General features: G+C 34.2%; 1 protein-coding gene across 2 annotated transcripts in view; it reads right to left on the bottom strand.

The window, feature by feature from the left end:
• The window catches only part of LOC144446456 (shootin-1-like), a 104,618-nt gene that overhangs the window by 56,901 nt on the left and 25,908 nt on the right, over positions 1-21,809 (bottom strand). For both annotated transcript variants that reach the window (XM_078136221.1, XM_078136220.1), the window contains 2 exons: positions 16,496-16,609; positions 13,494-13,588 (listed from right to left, as the gene is read on the bottom strand). In XM_078136221.1, coding sequence (XP_077992347.1) covers positions 13,494-13,588; positions 16,496-16,609 — 209 coding nt within the window. The remainder of the gene's footprint in view (positions 1-13,493; positions 13,589-16,495; positions 16,610-21,809) is intronic.

Genomic DNA, 21,809 nt, shown 5'->3' on the forward strand with positions numbered 1-21,809 from the left:
GAAACTGAAGTATCCTTCTGTACGCTTCAAAGAACACGACTTAACATCACCTGCATATTTATACTTCAAAATAAAAAAAAAACCATCCGAGAGAAACTTTGAGATATGCATAGATATAACAGCAAAACATAAAATATGTAAATCAGACTCCAATTTTTATACAAGCAGCAAAGGATGGAAATTATCAATATTTTCACACAAAAATATTGTGACCTCAGAATGACTTTCCTGAAATTGATAGGTGATGTAATCTTCTACCCACATCACTGGGTTGTGTCACAGCTGACAGACACAATGAAATTTTCTCTTTTTTAGTGGACATATGAAATGTCTGACTCATCCAATAAAGATAATTAGGTAAATAAAATAAAGTGTGAATCAATGTTCATTCTATTCATAGCCATCTGCCAGCTGGTTATTTTGAGTGTCTTCTTCAAACACATCAAAATATGCAGATGATGCATTCATTGTATATTTTACAACCTCATAGTAGATGTTGTAAAAAGCTGATTTGTCCAAGTCACAACATCCACATCTTACACGCACTAGCATGTTTAGTTTCTACCCAAATTACGATTCTAAGCCGGATCTATCAGTCCCTGGCCACAACTGGATAACTCACTAAGTCTGAAGTAATGATCATTAGAGATAGACACGCTTGAAATTGACAATGTACCCACCTTGTTCGTTACCATGTCGATGATGTGATGGTTAGCACCTCCATTACAAGCCATTTCTTTCATCAAAATCTAACAACTTGTGACTTTAGTGTTTCAACAGACTCATTTCCATGCATTTCACTCGAGTCAATTTGCTAACTGTATCAAAGCTAGCATATAAAGGCAAGATGGATGGATGTTCCAGGAAAGTCTCCAGGCATAACAGCTGTAACAATCTAAACCTCCAAAATGACGATGCAGCAGAGAAATTAGCAGCAGTGCCTAGGAACAGTACGATACTGATAAGCTAGGAAGATACGGAAATGTCAGAATTGCCTGCTACAGTACTTCTATGCAGATCATATGCATGTTCTTACAAATGCACTAGTACTGTCTGAATTGCAACCCTGTTGTCATGGTAACAATGATGGAGGTCACAGGGTGATGTCCCTGTTGGAGAAGTAGCTGGTATATTTTAAGACTTGTTCATCATTTAACATGACAATACACACCTACCGAGTCTTATCAATATACCAGTCTGAAGAACCAACACACAAAATAGTTCACAGTATCTGCTTTTGTGACGTAAGAATACTACAAAACCACTAATTTGTGCAACTCAACACCGATGTATAAAGAACATATGATTGTCTTTTCACTAATTAGTACCTTATTCACATCCAAAAGTCCATGGACGGAGGGCTCAGGTGTGAAATTCAAGAAATAATGAATGGTAATCGACATCATCCTCTGATTGGTTGTTACAACAAAAGATCATTCCATTCTTCACATGGGGAAAGCACATCTCTTACATTTCAGGTTCATAAAGTTGATCTTCTTTATTACATATTTCATGAATTATAAAACTTATCTTGCGAGATGTGAATACAAATAATGACATTTGAAATGGTGTCACGTTCCTTGGGTAATAATTCATTTCGCTATCTCCGACAGTTACATCACCCTACACTTATTACGCTATCTTTATTCATTTTCTGTCTCTTTGTTGCAACTACCACACTCGTATAATTACGTAGAATCAATATGTTTCTGTTTCACAGACGTTTTCATTAATAATTGAATGCTCGGTCCTGCTTCAATAGTCACTTAATACTTTAGTAGAAGTCTGCGTTTTGATGACAGCATACGTTCCTATATAAAAGGAGATACATTTCACTGGGTCAGCCAACACTACATTAGCAGTGATACCATCAAGCCGAAATCATCATCTTTCCATTACACATTCCAAAATCACAAATTTTTTATAAGATCAAACTGCCTATAGCAATTCTAAGCAACCTGTCACTGACTGATTTTATCTTTTTTTCTTCTAATATTTCAAATTCGGTACATCAGACATTGATCACTTTGGATAAATAACCAGTTTTATCAGTAAGGATTGACGTTATCATTCTTTTGTTGTAATGAAATATATTCAATGTGGTGCAGTCATTGTTCAAAATGATGTGCATGTTGGGAAAATGCGAGTTTCCACTTACTGAAAAACCTATTACGTTCATATTTTTAATTCACTACGATATCCAACAAATTACTAGAAATGATATACAGAGATGAAAACGATCAGATTTAAATTTTAAAGACAAATTTCATTAATTTTTGTTTTTCTGTATTCATTTACTGTCATATACAGTTTGACTTAATATTTCAAATTAATATACATATATATTGCAATTATAATTAATGTATATTGAAATTCAAACCATTTCCCGACTCATATTTCACCATTTTCTTCTCAATTTTCACTTTCCTGTTTTGATTCTAAAAATTTAGATTTACGTGTATTCGAAATTGATCAGTATTGAAACCAGTATATATTTAATAACATACAAATGAAACTGCACAGCTGAATATTTGATGCGCAATTATTGTACAAATGCAAAAATTGAAATAACAATAAATTAATAAACTGCAAGTCTATATCATAGAATGTATGTGTCTGCAAGTCCTTATGATTGGGATAAAAATAAATGAATGTCAAATTCAGGAATATTAATCCCAAGACTTGTCATGGTCTCTATACAAAAAATGTACCTCTCGTCTAGTTACTATACATGTAGTTGTTCTCTACGACCTCTTTCTAGTGTATAGTCAAATGGACAAAATCTATTGAAATTCTAGCTAAATCTCCTGCTGGGGAAGGGATGAACAGCACGTCAGTAGTAATCCATCACACACTGACAGGTGGTTGGTAAGAACAGAATGTCGTGCTAGAGAAAGCCATTTGACGATACATGGAGAGAGCTTTTTTACTCTACATTTAGTCAAATGGACAAATTTTATCAAAAATCTACCTAATCTCCTGCTGGGAAAGGGATGAACAGTGCATGTCAGTAGTACTCCATCACACACTGACAGGTGGTTGTAATGGATTACTTCATTCAGTTTACTACAAACTCAACCTCCAGTTTGAATGTGTGAAAGTCAGGACACGATAACGTCATCACGTTTATATCAACGCACCAATAGCATAAACTATCACTGTTGGTGGTGGTGGTAAAAACAGACTTCTGTGCTAGAGAAATCCATTTGACTATACGGTGGAGGTGATTATAACGTAATAGGACTAGACCACATATCTCAAGTCGACATTTAAAAGGTATAGGTCTGATATAATGTTACCATGACAAGTCTGTCACCTACTGAATATTTATAGCATAACATAACCTTTCTTTATGGAAGGTAAAAACTCTGTTTCTGACAGCTGAATCTACCAGGCTCAATCTTGCTGTATATTAATTTTAAATCTTCTTCAAACCAATTCATAAATGTTTAATATTATTGTAAACAACTGCCATCTTACTGACTGGATGACATGTCTACTATTTAGGGATGATTTTGTTAAAGGACCAGCCTATATGTGACTGACTGAAGCTTTACGGGGTAACAATAACAATAATATATATGTACAAATATTGATATTTTGGTATCAATTTGACTTCATCTAACCCAGAGACTTTATAGCTATTTGGTTTGAACTAACCATATACAGAACTATCAAGTCCAAGCCAAGTTTATGGACTTAAAAAGTTGGTCAGACTCTGTTCTCAGTAAATGGTAGGTACAACCCATAAAGCTTGTAATGTAACGATCCCCATTTCTTCCCCTTATTTTGTGTTTCCTGCCAGAGACGAAGTTTGTTTGTCAGTTAAGGGAAGCAACACACACACCTTGACCAGGGCTTTAGTGGTTTAGGTAACATTTTTGGACTGTGTCTGCTATTTTGACTCCCTCTATAGAGACTGACACTATCACAGACAATTTTGGGAGTGCAGACTTGTAGCTTTATATATGATTTCTGATATTTATCTTTGAATAGTGCATTGTGGGCAATTTATCATTGAAGAGTGCATTGTGGGTAATGATGTATCATGCCATTGTCTTATCAAATAAATAAATAGTGGTATTATCATAACTGTGTCAGAAGGTCATTGTTTCAAATAACTTTCTGTTTATTTGTATAGGCTGAGGAAAATAATCAGATCTATTGAAAATGATGGAAAAATATAGTGCTACCCTATTTAAACAGGAGAGTGTACTATAAACATGTCCTACATGAATACATCTTTATACAGATTGTACACAGAGACAAACACATAGATAAATAACTAACAGTGACAGAGACAGAGAAACATTTTGACAAATGACCAGTAAGCCTAAACTATTAAATGTAAATAAAGTCTGGATTTACAAGACAGATCTCTACAATAAATCTTTTCATTGAATTTCTCAGTTCCTCTTTTCATGATCTCACAGTAACCTTATCAGACAATAATTTATAATATTATTGTACAAAAGTATAGTTAATCCTCTAGTTTGACAACGAGATATTGTAACAATGAATGTGGACTTTGTCACAGATCAAAGAATGACAAGAAAGTCTTAACCTATTAGTATTACTTCAAAGGTGTAAACATTAGCAACTGTGAACTATCAAATCCACCATCTTGAATAGTGAATCGTGGGCAATGACGTACAATGCCATTGTTAATGTAATTCAATCATTATTGTAAACAATTTACCATATTGTTTGTAACCATGGGTAATCTAGTCTTTGGTACTCAGATTCTTGCAGAAGGTATATTGTTCCTATCACCCTACATTAGGTACTTCCAACGACATAAAGTAGGTAACTGTCAAACCCACCATCTTGAATGGTGTATTATTCACAGTCAAACTTTATTACTAATAGTCTGATAACATTGACAAACATAAATCAACCACACTGCAAACTATCATACTGTTTATAACTGTTACCACAAATAATCTAGCTATCATTGCCTACACCAATGTGAGAGGAGGCTCCTTCTGCCTATCAATCCATTATGCTCCAACAACGAACAATCCCACAGTCCTTTGCATCTGAGCATGCTCAGTTGGCATTTACAATGTTAACAAAACTCTATCAATATCTGATCAACGAGAATTGATAGTTCCAGCAACTTTGTAAACCTGTCAGTGCTAATATTAATATTCGTTTAGAGCTCTGACAATATCTGATCAAAATGAGTACTCATGGTAGACTGGAGGATTTTTTGTTGACTCGCTAATTGGGATCATAAGCCATTGACAAATCTCTGGTCTATACTCACAGTGACTTTGTGAACCTATCAGTGTCTATACTAATATTCACTTAGAACTGACAATATCTGATCAAAGTGAATAAAATACTGGCGGTGACTTTGTGAATATGTCTACACCTTTACTAATTATATCATTCCGTTTATCTCTGACACTTCTTGATAAAGGCTAGATTCAAAACAGCTGGAATTGCAAAGCTACCATCCATGACTGATAAATGTCAGGAATACATGGAGACAAACAAATGAAGATTTCACACTAGTACTTCATATCTTGTTACAGGGAAAGCTACTATAACTTTGCACGTAGGTACATCACTATGAGGAAACTTTCAAAACTGCATGGCAACCAAAATGAACCCTAGAAGTACTAGGTACTGTATTGCCATTTAATTGGTTATGGCACAGGGAGCCTGCTACAAATAAACAAACAACAAACAAACAAACAAACAAACAAATATGCATGGGTAAATGAAATATTTTAAACTCATGGATAATTCACCCTCCCATGCATACTTGTTTGTTTGTTTGTTTGTTTGTAACATGGTCCCTAGGCTCCCTGTTGTTAGCGGAAAGTTAATGCATATCTGATTGCTGATGACCATCAATTTCATATACAAGAAAAGTGAAGTATTAAAATTCTTAGGCGTGAGCAATATTTCAATAGAAATATCTACAATTTTAGATTGCAACAATAATACAATTAACTTTTAGAATGTTATTCTGGATGCCAATGTGGTATTGAATCATCTCAAAATATAAAGAGAGACTTTAAGATTCAATAAAGGATAGCACTAGTCCATTAGGACCCTCGACGTGTAACTTTTGGGAAAACACAACTTTTAAGATAAAAGGAGAAGTTACAAATTGATTTATTCGTTACGACAAAGTTTATTATGTAGGGATATAGCAACACACAATAAATGTAAATTTGCAAACATGAGAGACCACACACACAATCACACTGCACTGCAAACTTTTCACTTCAAAGATGGTCCTGTTTCAGAGTCATTCCTTCCATAGGATTGCAGTGTGTAACCAATTGACAAGAAATGAAATACTGCCCACAAAGTCAGTCATGCACAGGAATGACATCATCAGAGAAACCTGGTCACAAAAGATACACAGAAGGAAATAAAATGACCTCTTCACATGACCCATCACATGCCAATACAAAAACCAATTGAGATAAGACTGCTCCTGAAGTTTATTTTCACTGGTGGTTTATTATTCTCTCAAGTTACACACAGACCATAACTTGATCTGTTAAGAGTTTCCTAATGACCCAGCTTGTTTTCTTTTGATCAGCAGGGGTCTCCATAGAACAGTTGTTTACCTACCGGACATCATAAATCATTCTAGAGTTCCCAGCTGTCACTTTGCTAACCTGTTGTTGTTTAGTCCTCATTACTTTGTCATTAAAAGCCCATCACTCAGACTGATTGGTATGTCTGCAAACATAACTTTACAGGTACAAGTGTCTCATAATTGTCATCATTACAACACCTGCATCAATTGAAAAGCAACAAATGGCATCTCTAGAGACTCCTTGCTAATTTTTAATTACTTTCACCACTTTTTTTCCCACCAACTCAAAACACTTCAAAATGAAAAAATTCTATCCCTTCACATTTAATTAATCTCATCATATCTTTCCCACACACATACAGAATACTTCAAAATGTCCCTTTACATTTGATCATATTCTGATCATTTATTTCCCATCGATACACAATATTCTCCCCTTCAATAATAGCCTGCATATAAACTGGAAGGACTAGCAGTACCACTCTCTTTGCTATCCTAACTGACATTTTGATTTTCAATTTCACTGTCCCTTTGAACGATAGTAAAAATTCACAAAAATCAAACTGTCAGTTTAATTAGCAGATAGTCGTTTCAAGTCTACAAGTTGGCTACGTCAATAAATAATCAAAAGTTCAAACTGAAAACCCTTGTTGTTCTTCCTTGTTTTAAACTCCATTATTTTCTCATTACAACATCGTAACTCATACGTCTACAACCACCAGGTTAAAGAATTCCAAGAGAGTGGATACTGTATAGGAACTAGACTGCTTAGAATGAAGACTACTTTTCAACTTTCAGTTTAGTAACTTTACATGCATATGGTACATCATTTTATGTGATCTCTCTCCACGGCTACTGTTCAACTTTCTAGTAACTTTACATGTGGTACATCGTTTTATATGATCTCACTCCCCGGCTAGTGTTCAACATTTAGTATATCATGAAGTAGGAATTGTTTTCATATTGAAATTAGTATCATTATTGAATTGACCTGCATCAAATCTCCAGATCTCAGATGATTCGATACCACATTAGCATCTAGACTCCACTATTCATTACCTTACAGTAAGGTTTTACATGTAGTAAGTTACTACATGTAAGAGTCACTATATTCTGTACCCTTAGGCCATCGGCCCATAATACAATGATAAATTAGGTTTTTAGAAGATAAAATACAAGGTGACGCAACAAATAAATGAAACTATGTAAAGTTTATAAATACGCAAAAAAATAAACAAGTCTTCATTAATTTTCAGGCACAAAGTCATACCATGGAATACAAAAGCAGATAGTCATTGTAATAGCAGCACGTTTGTAGTACAGTGCACTGCAAAGCGTTAGAAAACTTTAATTTCACCATAATTCACAGACCAGGGAATAGTGCAGTAATATTTAAGGTTTACTGTTCAGTATACAGAAACTGATTTAAGTATACATGTCCCATCACCTATATGGAATCCAAAGTATGACTCTTTGTAGGTTTAGAAACTAAACTAACAATATTCAAGCTATGCAAATTTGTTTATGCAGATATTTACATAAATTAGCACAGGGATGAGATATTAAATAATGCTTATTATGATGTACTTTGTATATAATCAAACTTTGCCCTGAATAATTTACAAACTGATACTGTAATTGGTCTAATAATGCAAATACCTTATGCTACAAAAATGATATCGATCATGGTTATCATGGTTTTGAAAAATACACTTTTGCAAACAGTGTATCCTGTATATCTAGTGCTAGGATTGGATATTTATTTGAATTTATAAAACAATTTTATCATGATATCCTATCTGAAAAGTCAATGTGAAACAACACAGACCAAGTCTGCGTTTGTAACTCAATACATTGCAAAAGATTAATAAATGTGTAAAATGTTTGTTATTGTACGTAACAAATCTTTCACACATTTTTTTTTGGCTTTTAGCAATGTATTGAGTAAATACCATTTTGTGTTGTTTTTTTTCTTTACAAGTCCATTCATTCTGTTTAAAACAACATGTCTGTTATGTTTACCCAAATACATGAATTTTACAAAATTCAACCTGTGTCGATGCAAAGGGAAGAGTTCATTGACCTGAAGAAGCTTGCTATTAATGGATAGGAGTGCGGCCCCCTTGGGTGTGGACAAGGCATTCTATAAATAGACACAGAAACTGTTCAACAGTAGTATAAATTTCCTACATGACTAGTATCAGATAGCAGCACACACACTCTGGCAGTATACAGTTTCTATTGACAGTGTCACACAGTGATACATGATCTGTTGTTCACGTTTTGTTGTTTGAAGCTGTGCAAGCTGTAACTGGCTAGGAGTATTATTTTTTCGATCACATCACCAACAATATAATCACTGGAAATTGTTTAAATACCAATAATTAGACATTTTACATGTCAATTGGAGGTCTTTTTTTAATCTATAAGTGGTATAGTATCAAGTTATCATCGTGACTCATCGATGATTTTAGGGTACGGACCCAAAAATCAATTTGATTGGATATACTGCACCATACTATTGTACTGCTATACAAATATGTTTACTCACAGGTGATTCAATACTGTTTAGTATGATGAAGTAATTGGGTGGACTTGATTGACAACCCAATCAACCCAAGTATGTGCTAAAGAGTTTCTTGTAGGGTTTAAGTAAAGGTGACGATATGCCTTTCAGTCTGTGATAAGGTTAACCAAAGTTGACACACTTTACATGTGTAGATTTTGTGGGAGGGTTCATCAAAGTTGACACTATGCATGTTATATGTTGTAAACTTTCTAGTTCAGTTTACCAAAGTTCACATAATGTTGTAAAGTTTATGGTGGGATTTATAACAGTCAGCTGTATCATTCAATTAGAATACAATAATTCCTGGAGGAATTACAGAAGGTTACGACAGGATTAAGGCAATGCTAAAGATATCAAACTCATGATACCATAAACTATGCTGAGGTAACCAAATACATGCAGAGACTTAGTCTAGTTCCTGTACGATACAAGTTATGATTACATTCACTTTCTCGTATAGTCAAAGTTGTTACTCTAGAACAGAAATCTGTGCTATCCCAAACAGCGTTAATATAAACGTGATGATGTTACCGGGTCCCTAAATTCCTGTGATAGTCAAAACAGCTGTACTAATTGGAATATTATTATTCATGATTAATTGTCTGAAAGAAGTAACCAATTACAACTGCCTGTAAATTTGTGATGGATTACTACTGATATGCCCTGTTTACCCTTCACCCAGCATGGGGTTTAGCCAGCTTAACAGGTAACATTTTTGACTCTGACTAGATGTAGTGAGTGGATGTAATCGTAACTAACTCATATCGTATAGGAACTACACTAGCATAGACTTGTCTTGGTGTTACTGATGTCAAAAGCTTCATGAGTTAGTAACACCAAGACTAGTCTAGATGCTACCAATGGTATCGAAGCAGCAGAGATCCTAAGATTTAATGCCACGGATAGCACTAGACAGCAGACTACAAGACAAGTCTCTGGTGCGTCTAGCTTTTCTTGCCTACTGTATACATTACACTATAAACTTGAGACAGACACCCAAGCAACATCTAGACAATCAATACTATTGGCGCCAGCATGACATTTTATCAGCAAACTTTGTACCTTCACATATCTTGTTTTCATAATCATACCAACATTATGATACTAGGAGACATTAAAGTCGTCATAAGGATTAGAATTGGGTTTTTATTTTGGCATTTTAATTGAGAAAACAACTTCACTATGTTTTTTCTTGAAAAAGAACTGTAGAATTACATATAATAATAATAATAATAATAATTTATTTCTTATAAAAGAGCGCACTACACTGTGTCTCAGTGCGCTTTCCATAACAATACACAGACTGGAATTTTAAAATACAGATGTAACTTGAAACTATACAAAATATGTGTAATACGCTAGTAAAATAGATAAATGTTTGAATAAGAAAAAGAAATATGTGCAAACGACAGACTGTTCACAAAAATTTGAGAGGTTCAATGACACTTCACCTTTCACAGAATTTTACAACCTAATTTGTTGAACTGGAAAACAACTTAATCTTGGTGACAATCTAAGGTGATTAATAACAATACATTTGTTTATATTTATTGAACTTTTAAGGTCATGCAATGAATTCAATGACCTTTGACCCTTCCAGTACACTAAAAATTCACAGTCTAAAACTATGAGTACGTGTTTGTAACTCAATATATTGCAAAAAAGCTAAAAATGTATAAAAAGTTTGTTATTGTATGTACAATAACAAAACATTATTATGCTTTTGTAATTTATTGAGTTACAAACAAGGACTTGGCACATGTTGTTTCACATTGATTTTTCAAGTAGGAAGCCATAATAAAGTTGTGTTATAAATTTTTCCAAAATAAATACCCAATCCTCAACCATATGACCACTTTAAGTAATATTGATTTATAGTTTCATGACCAATTTTTGTTGATGGACAGATTGAGATGATTGAGCCCATAATACTAATAGTAGCCCCCCCCCCCCCCCCCCCCCCCCATTTGGTTATATAAGTACCTCCATGTGATACATTACGATTATTGTGTAAGCTCTGATTAACTTCTCAGCAATTTAGTCTGGCAATTTCTTTAGCTTGTTTTGCTCAATTTTACCAAAGCAATGATTCTTAGTAGGTCTCACTATAATGACCTTTCAGAAAAACCATCATTATAATCAACCAGAAGACATACAGTGAAGGTCATTACATTATACTGGCAAAGATGACGTTGTTTTGTCTCTTCATGGCAAAAATATACTAAAGATAGTAAATAACTAACAATCAACATTTTTATGAATTTTGGATTTTGCTGTACACAATAGTAATGAATCGAAGTTTACCAATTATGGATTTTGTGGTGACGTGTTTACCTTGTACATCCATTATGTATGACATGATAAAACACAAGACCTAGAAAGTTAGAAAGGTGAATATACATATATCTGTACAGGGAGATGTTTGTAATACCAGTGTGATAATTCAGATGTATTTCCAACAATCGACTGTCAGTTTTCAATATCATTTCCATTGTCCTATACTCGACGACATTTTTGATTCAGTGTTATGATAGTTACAACTAGGACAAAGGTTACTACATTATTTCATGCTAAGACAACACTACCATAACGATAAATAATAATAATATTGATCTTATTTATACTGGATAGTTCTTTAAGTATATAAACACTTGTCTCCCAAGAAGTCCAGTGAGGGCCATCCTTCACAGGTTAAGTGTTAATGCAGAATGAAACCGGAATATCCGGGGAAAACCTGTGTTGTTCGGTTGAGTCAAACTGAACGACACTCTCCTTACTTACAGTGTAGTAAATTTAATCAAATTCTGAATGGGTTCGAACCCAGACCACAGTGGTAAGAAGCAAGTGGTTTAACCACTTGGCCACCGACAACCCTGAATGGGTTAGAACCCCGACTGCAGTGGTAACAGGTAAGTAGTTTAACCACTCAGTCACCAACAACCGATAAATAGTTCTTCTTACACAACCATGGATTCTAATTACTTGCAAGTCACATTTCGCCCGTTCAGGTCAACAGGTTTATTTGTCAAACTTAACAGGTTGAAACGTTACTCATATTACTTAGACCCCTTGGTCGTATGAATAGAACTATTTATTACTATGTTTACCAACATGATGACTATATTTAAGGTTACAGCTACCTGTTTCCTAAATGAAATCTATCATAGCCAATGCTACAAAAAGTACGCAATCAGCAAATTAAGATAGCCCAGTTGCTGAATAGGTTTTTGACCATTCTTGCAAACTAGAGCTGATGTTTCTGCCACGACACTCATGAAGGCCTGGTGTGTCTTGGACTGTGCCATAAAAGAGACTGTGGTTTACGATGACTTTTGACACAATTTAGCACAGAAGTAGAACACACTTGAACTAACACTATTGTTGTTGCATATGGTAGATTACACAGTGTGGGTGATACAGCGCCTTGGTTATGTGAATATGATCACCCTATAATCAAGAGTGATGTCAAATGTGCAGCCACTTGACGAAATCTTGCTATCAGAGAATCCACTCTACTGTGAATGCCCATTGATAGTTTAATATCAACATGTTACATGTTTCTATCTTAGTTTTGCCCAGAGATGTTCCTGTTTGGCTTGAAAATATCGTTTACCAGAAAACACATACTGTTAAGCCAGTATGTTGAGGCAGATAGTCAGGTCTATGGGCTAATCTAGTTTGCCTTTAGCTTGATTTTCATACTAGTATACCCTAGTATTCACCCCTAAACTACTATGAACACCCTCCTCTCCAAACACACATATACACATTCTATGATATGGTTGCATTACTCTACTATATAGGTGCTTCAACAATCTTCCTTTCACTGTTCACCACCCAAATCTCCTACATTATTCCATAATGATCTCAAAGCATACTTGATTACAAACGATATTCAGTCACTCTTTCAGGTTTTTCAATGCTACATGTATTCATACTTTTTTTTAGTCCCTCTTCAATTACCTGAACATTTTTCTCAAATTTTAAACTTAGTCTTTCTACATGAAGCCTGATCACCTTATTTTGGCTGGTATATTTTCAAACCTAAATCATCTTCTAAGTCATTCCGAAAGTGAAGATATTTAAATTCATAGTTCTTCTTAAATGCATCCAACCATTTTTTACAACTGTGAAATTGGCTTACATTAAAGTGAGCACAGACATGCAGTATACATATATGTCACTGTTGTCTGATTTTTTCTAAAGGTGCCACACACATGTATCTACTGAGGTATGAGAATGACACAATGGATAATTGGGTCCTCACATACAGTCTGCTCACGTTGGTCTCAGCTGTGAAGAAAGTATGATTTTCTGCACACCTTTGTTCTAATCAGTGAAGTTATAAATAATTCTTACCTTTGAAGCATATGTCATTGCCTCCTTCCTGCATTCCTCTTCAACTTCAAGGTTCACTTTCATATTATTGTAGTCTGACAACACAGCTTCCGAAACTGTTCGAAAGAAAATACATTTCAATATTAAAGAAAGTAATATAAAATAAAAGTTACTCTTGAATGGTAAATTAGAAACGAATGCAATATTTTGATCCGTCTATCACAGACCTTGATCACAGAATGATTTTATTATTCAGTATAAATGTCTTTCTCCAAAACTGGTAGAATAATGCAAGTAATTATATTTGACTGTTCTAGTGATCCTTTGAACCATGAACAAAATGTTATTCTCCATATATAAAATATTGTAGCACTTTTTTCTTGATGTTCCAGAAAAGCCAGACCAGGACTATGATGGGATCTTTGTCATCTTCTTTATATCAAATGTTGGTTCATTTGCCATCAAATTGATTACCAGGAAATATTTCAATGCAGCAGATCATTTTTTTCAAAACATTCAGAATCTTTGCTATGATTTTGAGATTAATAGCATTGGTGATTTTCTGAAATCTATCGTTTTATTCCAAATGCAATTTGGTGGCTGTTTGAATTGAAACGTAAAACATAAATTTGTTCCTAATATTTTACAATCTGTATTGATACCCTATGCTTTTAGCATTTGGTTTTACAATGGTGGTTGGATTTGTAAAATCATCGACTTAGTCTGTAAGATACAATATTTGTTGCCATGCTGTCAACATTTGTGCCACGCTATCAACTATCAGAGAAGCCTGATAGGGCTGAATGTCATTGGCGATATGTATGGTTGCTCAGTATGCTGAAAAACACAACAAAACTTACGTCTAAGATTTAGTGAAAGCAAAGTCATTGGTGATATGTATGGTTTCTCAGTATGTCTTTTAGAACTAGATTAGCTAGGTGTTTTTATTTTCTATACTTACTGTGTAATTTCTCACATGTTTTCAGTATCGTAACACTTATTGGCTTGCTACTTACAATCAGTCATTTCATTTCAAAAGTACATTTCAAAAGTAGATATTGGAGACATCCCTCCATTTTACTGATATCATTCAATTCAATTACCTTTACGGTCTATCTCAGGTCATCAAACAAGCCTACAATGTTTTGTACTGAGGAAGACACATTAGATATTGAAGCTATATTTATTTCACACCTCAGAAGGTTTTCCTTTTTTCCTTTTTTGATGCGTGGGTGGGTGGGTGGGTGGGCTGGTGGATTGGTGTGTGTGTGGGTGGGTGGGTGGGAGAGAGACATGTTACATTTTGAGTAGAGTTGTCCGTCTAATATCTCTCAGTTACGAAGATCACGATATTTGCTGTATAATTGTCCCTTGTGGGAAATATTAATTTGTGTTTACCTCAGACAAGATTTTTCTCTTCTAGTTTGGTGAGTGGGTGGATGGATGGGAGTGAGAGATAGGTCATACGTTGAGTAGAGATGTCTGTCTATTATTTTAAAATTTTGAAGATGATAATATTTGTTATACACAATATTGTGGCAAGGTGTTAATTCATGTTTACCTCAGATAAGGTTTTCCTAATTTTTGGGCATGTGGGTGGGTGGGGATGGCAATGGATGGGGTGGGGTGGGGAAAAGACATGTCACACCGTGAGTAGAGTTCAGTTTGTCTATCTCAAAGTTTGGAAGATCACAAAACTGTGGGAAGATATTAATGCATGTTTACCTGCTTTTCATGGACATCCTCTAAGACATTGACATATGTTAGTATACAGCATATTGTAGTTGAATTACATGACATTGTATGGAAGTGATTGAAATTTCAATTAATTCTACTTGACAACCAAGTTATCACTTCGTGAAAGAAATACTTCAAACAAACTAATACTTCCCATTAGATTGGAAAACAGATGTTGAGAATTTTCATCGTGCTATTCCAGAAAGTCTTTAAGCAAGTACATGTACTACGAGGGTAGTCAATTCAAAAAATACATGTGAACGCATTTTTTGCCCTTTTTTAGTAGGACCCAAAATTCAGCTTCTATTTCAATGGCAACATTCTCTATAATAAAGGTATTCTTTTTACAATCAATTTTTAATATCGTAAGTCTTCATGAATCATCAAAATTTCGTTCCTGTTTTATAATTTATGCAAACTTAATGTTTTGTTATACTATAATTGGCTCTATTGCAGTCTTCTTAGTTAATATTACCCTAGTAGTTGAGCCTTCGGTTCTGTAAGCTCGACAGAAACTATAACTATTGTTGCAACATGTTGATTCAACCAGTGATAAGTTATTGGTCGGATGTACATTTAATTATAGTCTCACAGTAGTGTGGCGTCTCTGAAAACTAGTTCCATAAACTTGCAGTGCCCTGTTTTGGGACTTCCAATGTTTACACTATCTCTGCAACTGTTTTGGGACTTCCAATGTTTACACTATCTCGATCACAGGATGATTAGATTTGCACAACAGAGGAACACTATCACCCACTTGTATAATCTACCACACTGAAGACCAATAGATTTAGTTTGCGTCTATATCAAGTTATAGTAAACCGAAGGCCAGATTACCAGTGTCGTACAGCTTGAATATGGACATCGGGGCTAAGCTCTGGTATTCATCTTTCTAACAATATGGAAGACGACTACAAAATCTGTGATGATGTTTGTCGTCATAACTACCATTGAAATGGTGTAAATTACTACTGATTCAAGAATTATTAAATGAAATGTTTTGAAATCGCTTGATCAACTTGATATTTCTCTGAAATTGCACATAATTGTTGGTGATGTAAAATCATGAAATGTCTTTCCAGAACCCATAGCTTATAAAAAATGTCTCTATTCCTGGAGTGTTGTTCCCCTTTAATGTACACCTATCCCTCCCTCACACCACCACCATCATCACCACCACTTGGAATAAATATTGTAAAAGCCCACAATTCTCACAAAAGCAAGTTACAGCATACTTATACTCCACAGAACAATAAAATATGTTGACTTAATAATAAAAATATTACCATTTGAAAGTTTGGACAACTCATTCTGTGTCTCCTTTAATTTCTCATTTAACTCTCGACTTTGTTCTTCATTATTGGCATACTTCTTGGCCAAGGCGTCGTACTCCTGAACAGCTGCAAGACATCGGAATAATAATGTAAACAGTTAATGTATGATATAACGTGTATGACATGAGAATGATGAAAAGCTTGAAATGTTATGAATGGTTTTGAAAACTGTTGCTGGGTACAATCATTTGCTCACATCTCTAAGTTCAATCAACCAAAAGCGTTTATATACACAGCAACAAAATGACAGAATTGTACATATTGTTCTCTTTGATGTGACTGGAAGGTTAAGACCTTTCTTAAATAAATATTAATAGTTTAATGGTGAATATAAATCTTGCAATAAAAACTTTACCTACATGTAGGAAGGAAGTAAAAGTAAAATGTCTGGTGATAACATACTGGGGTAAGTATGGGTTCTGAGCTAACAATGTTAGAAGGAACTATTCCTGCCTGGCTATGTATGTACCTTCATCAGTGTACAGTGAAAAAAGGGTAAAATCTACCAGAGATCCAAGTAATGAATTCTTATTTTTACTGCCTAAAATCATGAGTATGAAACCATGTAATTTGACAAAGTCTATTAATTTCTATATGAACTCTGACACAGCTTACAGTAACAGTAGTTTGAGCAAAAACAGTGATACAAATTTGATTAAAAAAAAAAATTAAAACAATCATTTTCATTACATTAGATTCTTTTCAATCCCAAAAAATTCAAAAAATCTTACTGCTGTTTTTTGAAAGTACAAAATTCTCAAAACCAAATCCCACATTGCCTATCTAGTACCTGTAGACTAATAGTCTAGTTCCTATACGGTATCATTACCATTTTCATACACCTCCATTCACTCATGATTTACTTAGAAACCATGTTGGCATCCCGACTACTGTAGACTTGAAGGACTTAAAATGCTAGCATACTCTTTCAGCTATCCTAGCTGCCATTTTATGAGGCTAAATTATGGATGAAATATGAGTATTCATCACCCATGACAGTTATTTTAGTCAGCTGTATAATTTAAGGAAGTTTAAAATATAAAATTGACAAGGTTAATTTGTACGACTATTATTTGCTTTCATTGAAGTGGTTAATCCTGCAAACTGACAGTAATGTTGTAATAACTATTGATACTGCCATGCTTGTGTTTTCTTTCACAAAAATCAATACATTCTAGAAATAGTTCAAAAGTGTGGTATAAAAAAACAAACAATTTTGTTCACATAATACAGTACTTTGTAATACTACTCAAAACTAAAGTGTGTGAAACTTCAACCCCTTGAAACTGAGAATGTGTACACCACTGTGATAAGTTTCTATACTTGGTATGTCATTTTACAGCTAGGTTTTTCCTATTTCCTTTCTGTATACACATATGTATGATCTTCAACAATCACAATGTCATTTAAAATTATTGGCTTTTTCTTTTTCCAAGCTCCAGATTATTATGACAGTAAGCTTGAATGAGAAATGCTTTACAATAAATTGTGTGTGTGTAAAAGTTCAACCTTTACACCACCTACCCAACAACCAAAAGTGAAATTCCTCTGAAGTCCTAATATTTTTTATTACATATATCATGTTATATTAAACCCCTTAACTTGCTGATCTTCACCAAACACAAAGACACTTTTACTATGTATTAAAGATATCAGGATTAAAGACCATCTTCAGATTAAAATTAAAATTTGGGAGTCAAAAACAGATTTGGCTGCACTATATCATGAGTATATGAAATGGTTGGTGCAAAACAAACGAATATTCCTTATGGCTCCACTGATAAGATAATTTGAATGCAAGAATCTGGAATTGAAACCCTGGCCTTTAGAATTCACCCACGCTCATACACAAAATTGGTTGACATTTATTTATTTATGCAAGGCCTGACTAAATTAATCACTGAAACACAGCATCATTATTATAATTTATAGAGTTCGAACATAATCTTTTTTTTGTATGTTTGTGAGGGGGAGGGGGAGTTTCTGTATTGTTAGTATTGCAAGGACAAGAGATTATATTGTATAGGTGACATACCTAACCTAACCTTCACTGTTCCTCAATGCCCTCATGACCCTTTTTCTGATATCAAACAATCTATCTCAAAGCTCAAATTTGTTTTCTGTGTTCACAAAGATATAAAAAAAATGTCCTTCTTTGATATCAAATCTTGGCAATGCCAAGCAAAGTCAAGTGTTGAAGACTGACTAGTCAGTCATACCTATCTGTTAATTCTGCCAGTCATGACTAACTAAATCTAAATTATTTGACAATCACTTCTGATAAGTTCCCTAAAGATAGGACTTCTCCTTTCTTATCACATAAAATCAACTTTGACAATGAACCATTTTGAATACACGAAACATTTCAAGAAATATTCACAAGTTAACAAAAAACTTCCTTAACATGAGACAAAAACAATCAACGATTATACTCACAAATCATGCTTAGACCAATGTATGGACCAAGTTAGTTTTCACTAGTAACTATATGTTCCTATAAATCTGTTTTATATAGTTGTAAAATGCATTATGGGTAACCTAACAAGTCCCTAGGTCAAAGGTCGGGTAATTTCATGTCACAACTTAGTGATAAATCACAACATCCATTTACTGTAACTTCTGCAATACGAGATTGTACTAGCGACCAAAACAAATTACAGGATATTCTTTTTCTTATCCTTTTTACATTCAATTTTCTAATTTGTGTCAGAATAAATTCAGTATAATTCATCTGCAAAAGTCTAGAAATCTGCAACATGTCACATGACATGTCTACAGATTGTACAGCCTTACTCCAGGCTAATGATCCATACAAATGCAGAACTAAAGGGAAAAAGCTAACCATGTGAGAAATCCTGAAATTTTATAATCTAATTATAACACTATAAATGAAATCAGTAATCTGAAAAATATGAAATCCTGATAAAATAATGATAAATTGGTACATATTTATATATCAGTTATAAAAAATTCAAACAGAGAAGATAAATGATTTTAATGCCATGACAGTTTCTTCTCTAAAAATCTAGTTTTATTTGCAAAAGATCTCTCACATATGCTACAGATCGTGTTCGCATGTTATTTATACCTAGGTCATGTAAGTAAACACACAGTAATCCCATAGGATCATGTTACAACACTGAACCTAGAAACAAGCATAGAAAATTCTGATTTATAATAACTGATGTGTAAATACTGGACTGACATGGTTATATGTTGGGCATTTCTAACTTGGTATTTCATTTAAAGAAATGACTATTTGGTTCCTTTCCTTCAGAATTTTAGTTAAAATTTAATAAACTGGACAACAAATTGAGTAAAAAGGCTCAAGTTATTAAACTTTGTGCAACAACTATGTAGACATTGATGCAAGAGGATTTTAAAAATAAATATCTAACTACCACAGATGTTGTCAACATTGTATTGTTGTTCTGACTACATACCTGGTCTATGGTACTGGTCATTTTTTTTACTCGTGACATTTTCCTTTTTTGTGTCAGTTTTTCAAACGTTTTTGTGATTTTCAAATGTTGTCAACATCATACTATTGTTCTGACTGCATACCTGGTCCACGGTACTGGTCATTTTTTTACTTGTGACATTTTCCTTTTTTGTGTCAGTTTTTCAAACATTTTTGATTTTCAAATGTTGTCAACATCATACTATTGTTCTGACTGCATACCTTTTAACAAATGGGTGGTACTGGAATTGATCTTTTTATTTTTAGTCGTGACATGTTTTCATTTTTTTCCAAAGCTTCTGATTTTCAAGCTATTTTTACATTTTTTTCAGAACTACATGGAACAATTTAGTGTCAGTCTGACATCCAATGGGGAAAAACTCGGTATATTAGGGTAAAAATTAAAAAAAACAATGTTTTATTTCCAATATGACTTCAGACATTAGGGTAGGTGGGTCAAAATTGTATCGTATTTCATTTCATTTTTTTTTTTTTTTTTTTTTTTGAGAAATTGTTTGAACTCTTAAGACAAGACACTTGTTGCTTGCAGAACTTCTCTGATAGTTTGATGTGGTGTAAAAGAAGTAAATGAAGACAAATATATGTGAAGTAGATGAACACAATATGCAGACTGCATATTGTACTCGGTATCTCCGGAAGGGGATTTTTGAAAAGAATTCTTGACTGCGGCAGGAAATTTTGCACAGAAATAGAAGTAAATTCTCACTAGTTTCTGGATGGAAAAAATGTTAAGGGTCGGTGGCTTAAACTAGGATCATTCAGGTTATCAGAAATGCTATTTTTTTTGGCCTAGGGTGAGTGGAACCCTACATATTCTTATTTTGACCTACTTGTCAATAATGATTTGAATATATGCTACCATACACATAAGGTTTGTTACCAGACAATTAGTTTGAGGGAATTAGGCAATTTTCTCAGCAAATAAGACATTGTTCACTGTCTAGCTTGCAGCTTTTGATATGCAATCAGGTATTTTCTACCACAGCACCTGGAAGAACATCTAACAATGTGCAATAGTATTACAACTGCCAGAACAATTCTGGTTGGCTGATTGAGTCTACCAGTACAGGTGATTCTTTTAGTCCAGGTGGCAGACAAACAAGAATTCTTGAAATTCCACTTCTTTTGAAATACATAGACCATGTATAAAAATGTCTAATTAGGATCTTGAATAATAGACAGTCATCAGACAATAGCCAGAAATGCATGCCATGAACTCTCCATCTCAGCCTGTCTACTAGTTGAATCTATGACTCCCCTACACATGTACAGTTCATGGAAATAGTATATAAATGTACTACTCCTAAGTGGAGTTACTGATTCTGCCGAGCTCTATACTGGTCATTAATGGCATCTAGGACTTTATTCACTTCTCCTCCCCCCCCCCCCCATCCCTCACCCACACCCCCCACCCTTCAGCCTTCCACACAGCTCGACTAGTGATAGCTGCAATAATTGTAGTGTTTGACGTGATTTTAAGGGGTATTTTCTTGTATTTGTGCCTTTTTTCATTCCAATTTTAACCTGAATCAAATGCTACAATTCCTGTAACGCAAACGCAATTAGACGAGACCACATTGAAAACGTGAGCGAAATGTCAGCGTACTGCCCATTTCAAAATGCTGCATGCATTGCTACATTTGCCGATTTTGACAGAATTGTGGTACCTCTGAACACTTCTTGGGTCTTGAAGGCTCCGTAATCAATGTTGGTGTTAGGAAATGTTCAATTTTTTGGCAGGTAAGGCGTAATTTAGCAGAAAAATCCATCCAACTTTCCAATTCT

This window comes from Glandiceps talaboti, chromosome 15 (genome assembly GCF_964340395.1).
Source record: "Glandiceps talaboti chromosome 15, keGlaTala1.1, whole genome shotgun sequence".
Lineage (NCBI taxonomy): Eukaryota > Metazoa > Hemichordata > Enteropneusta > Spengelidae > Glandiceps > Glandiceps talaboti.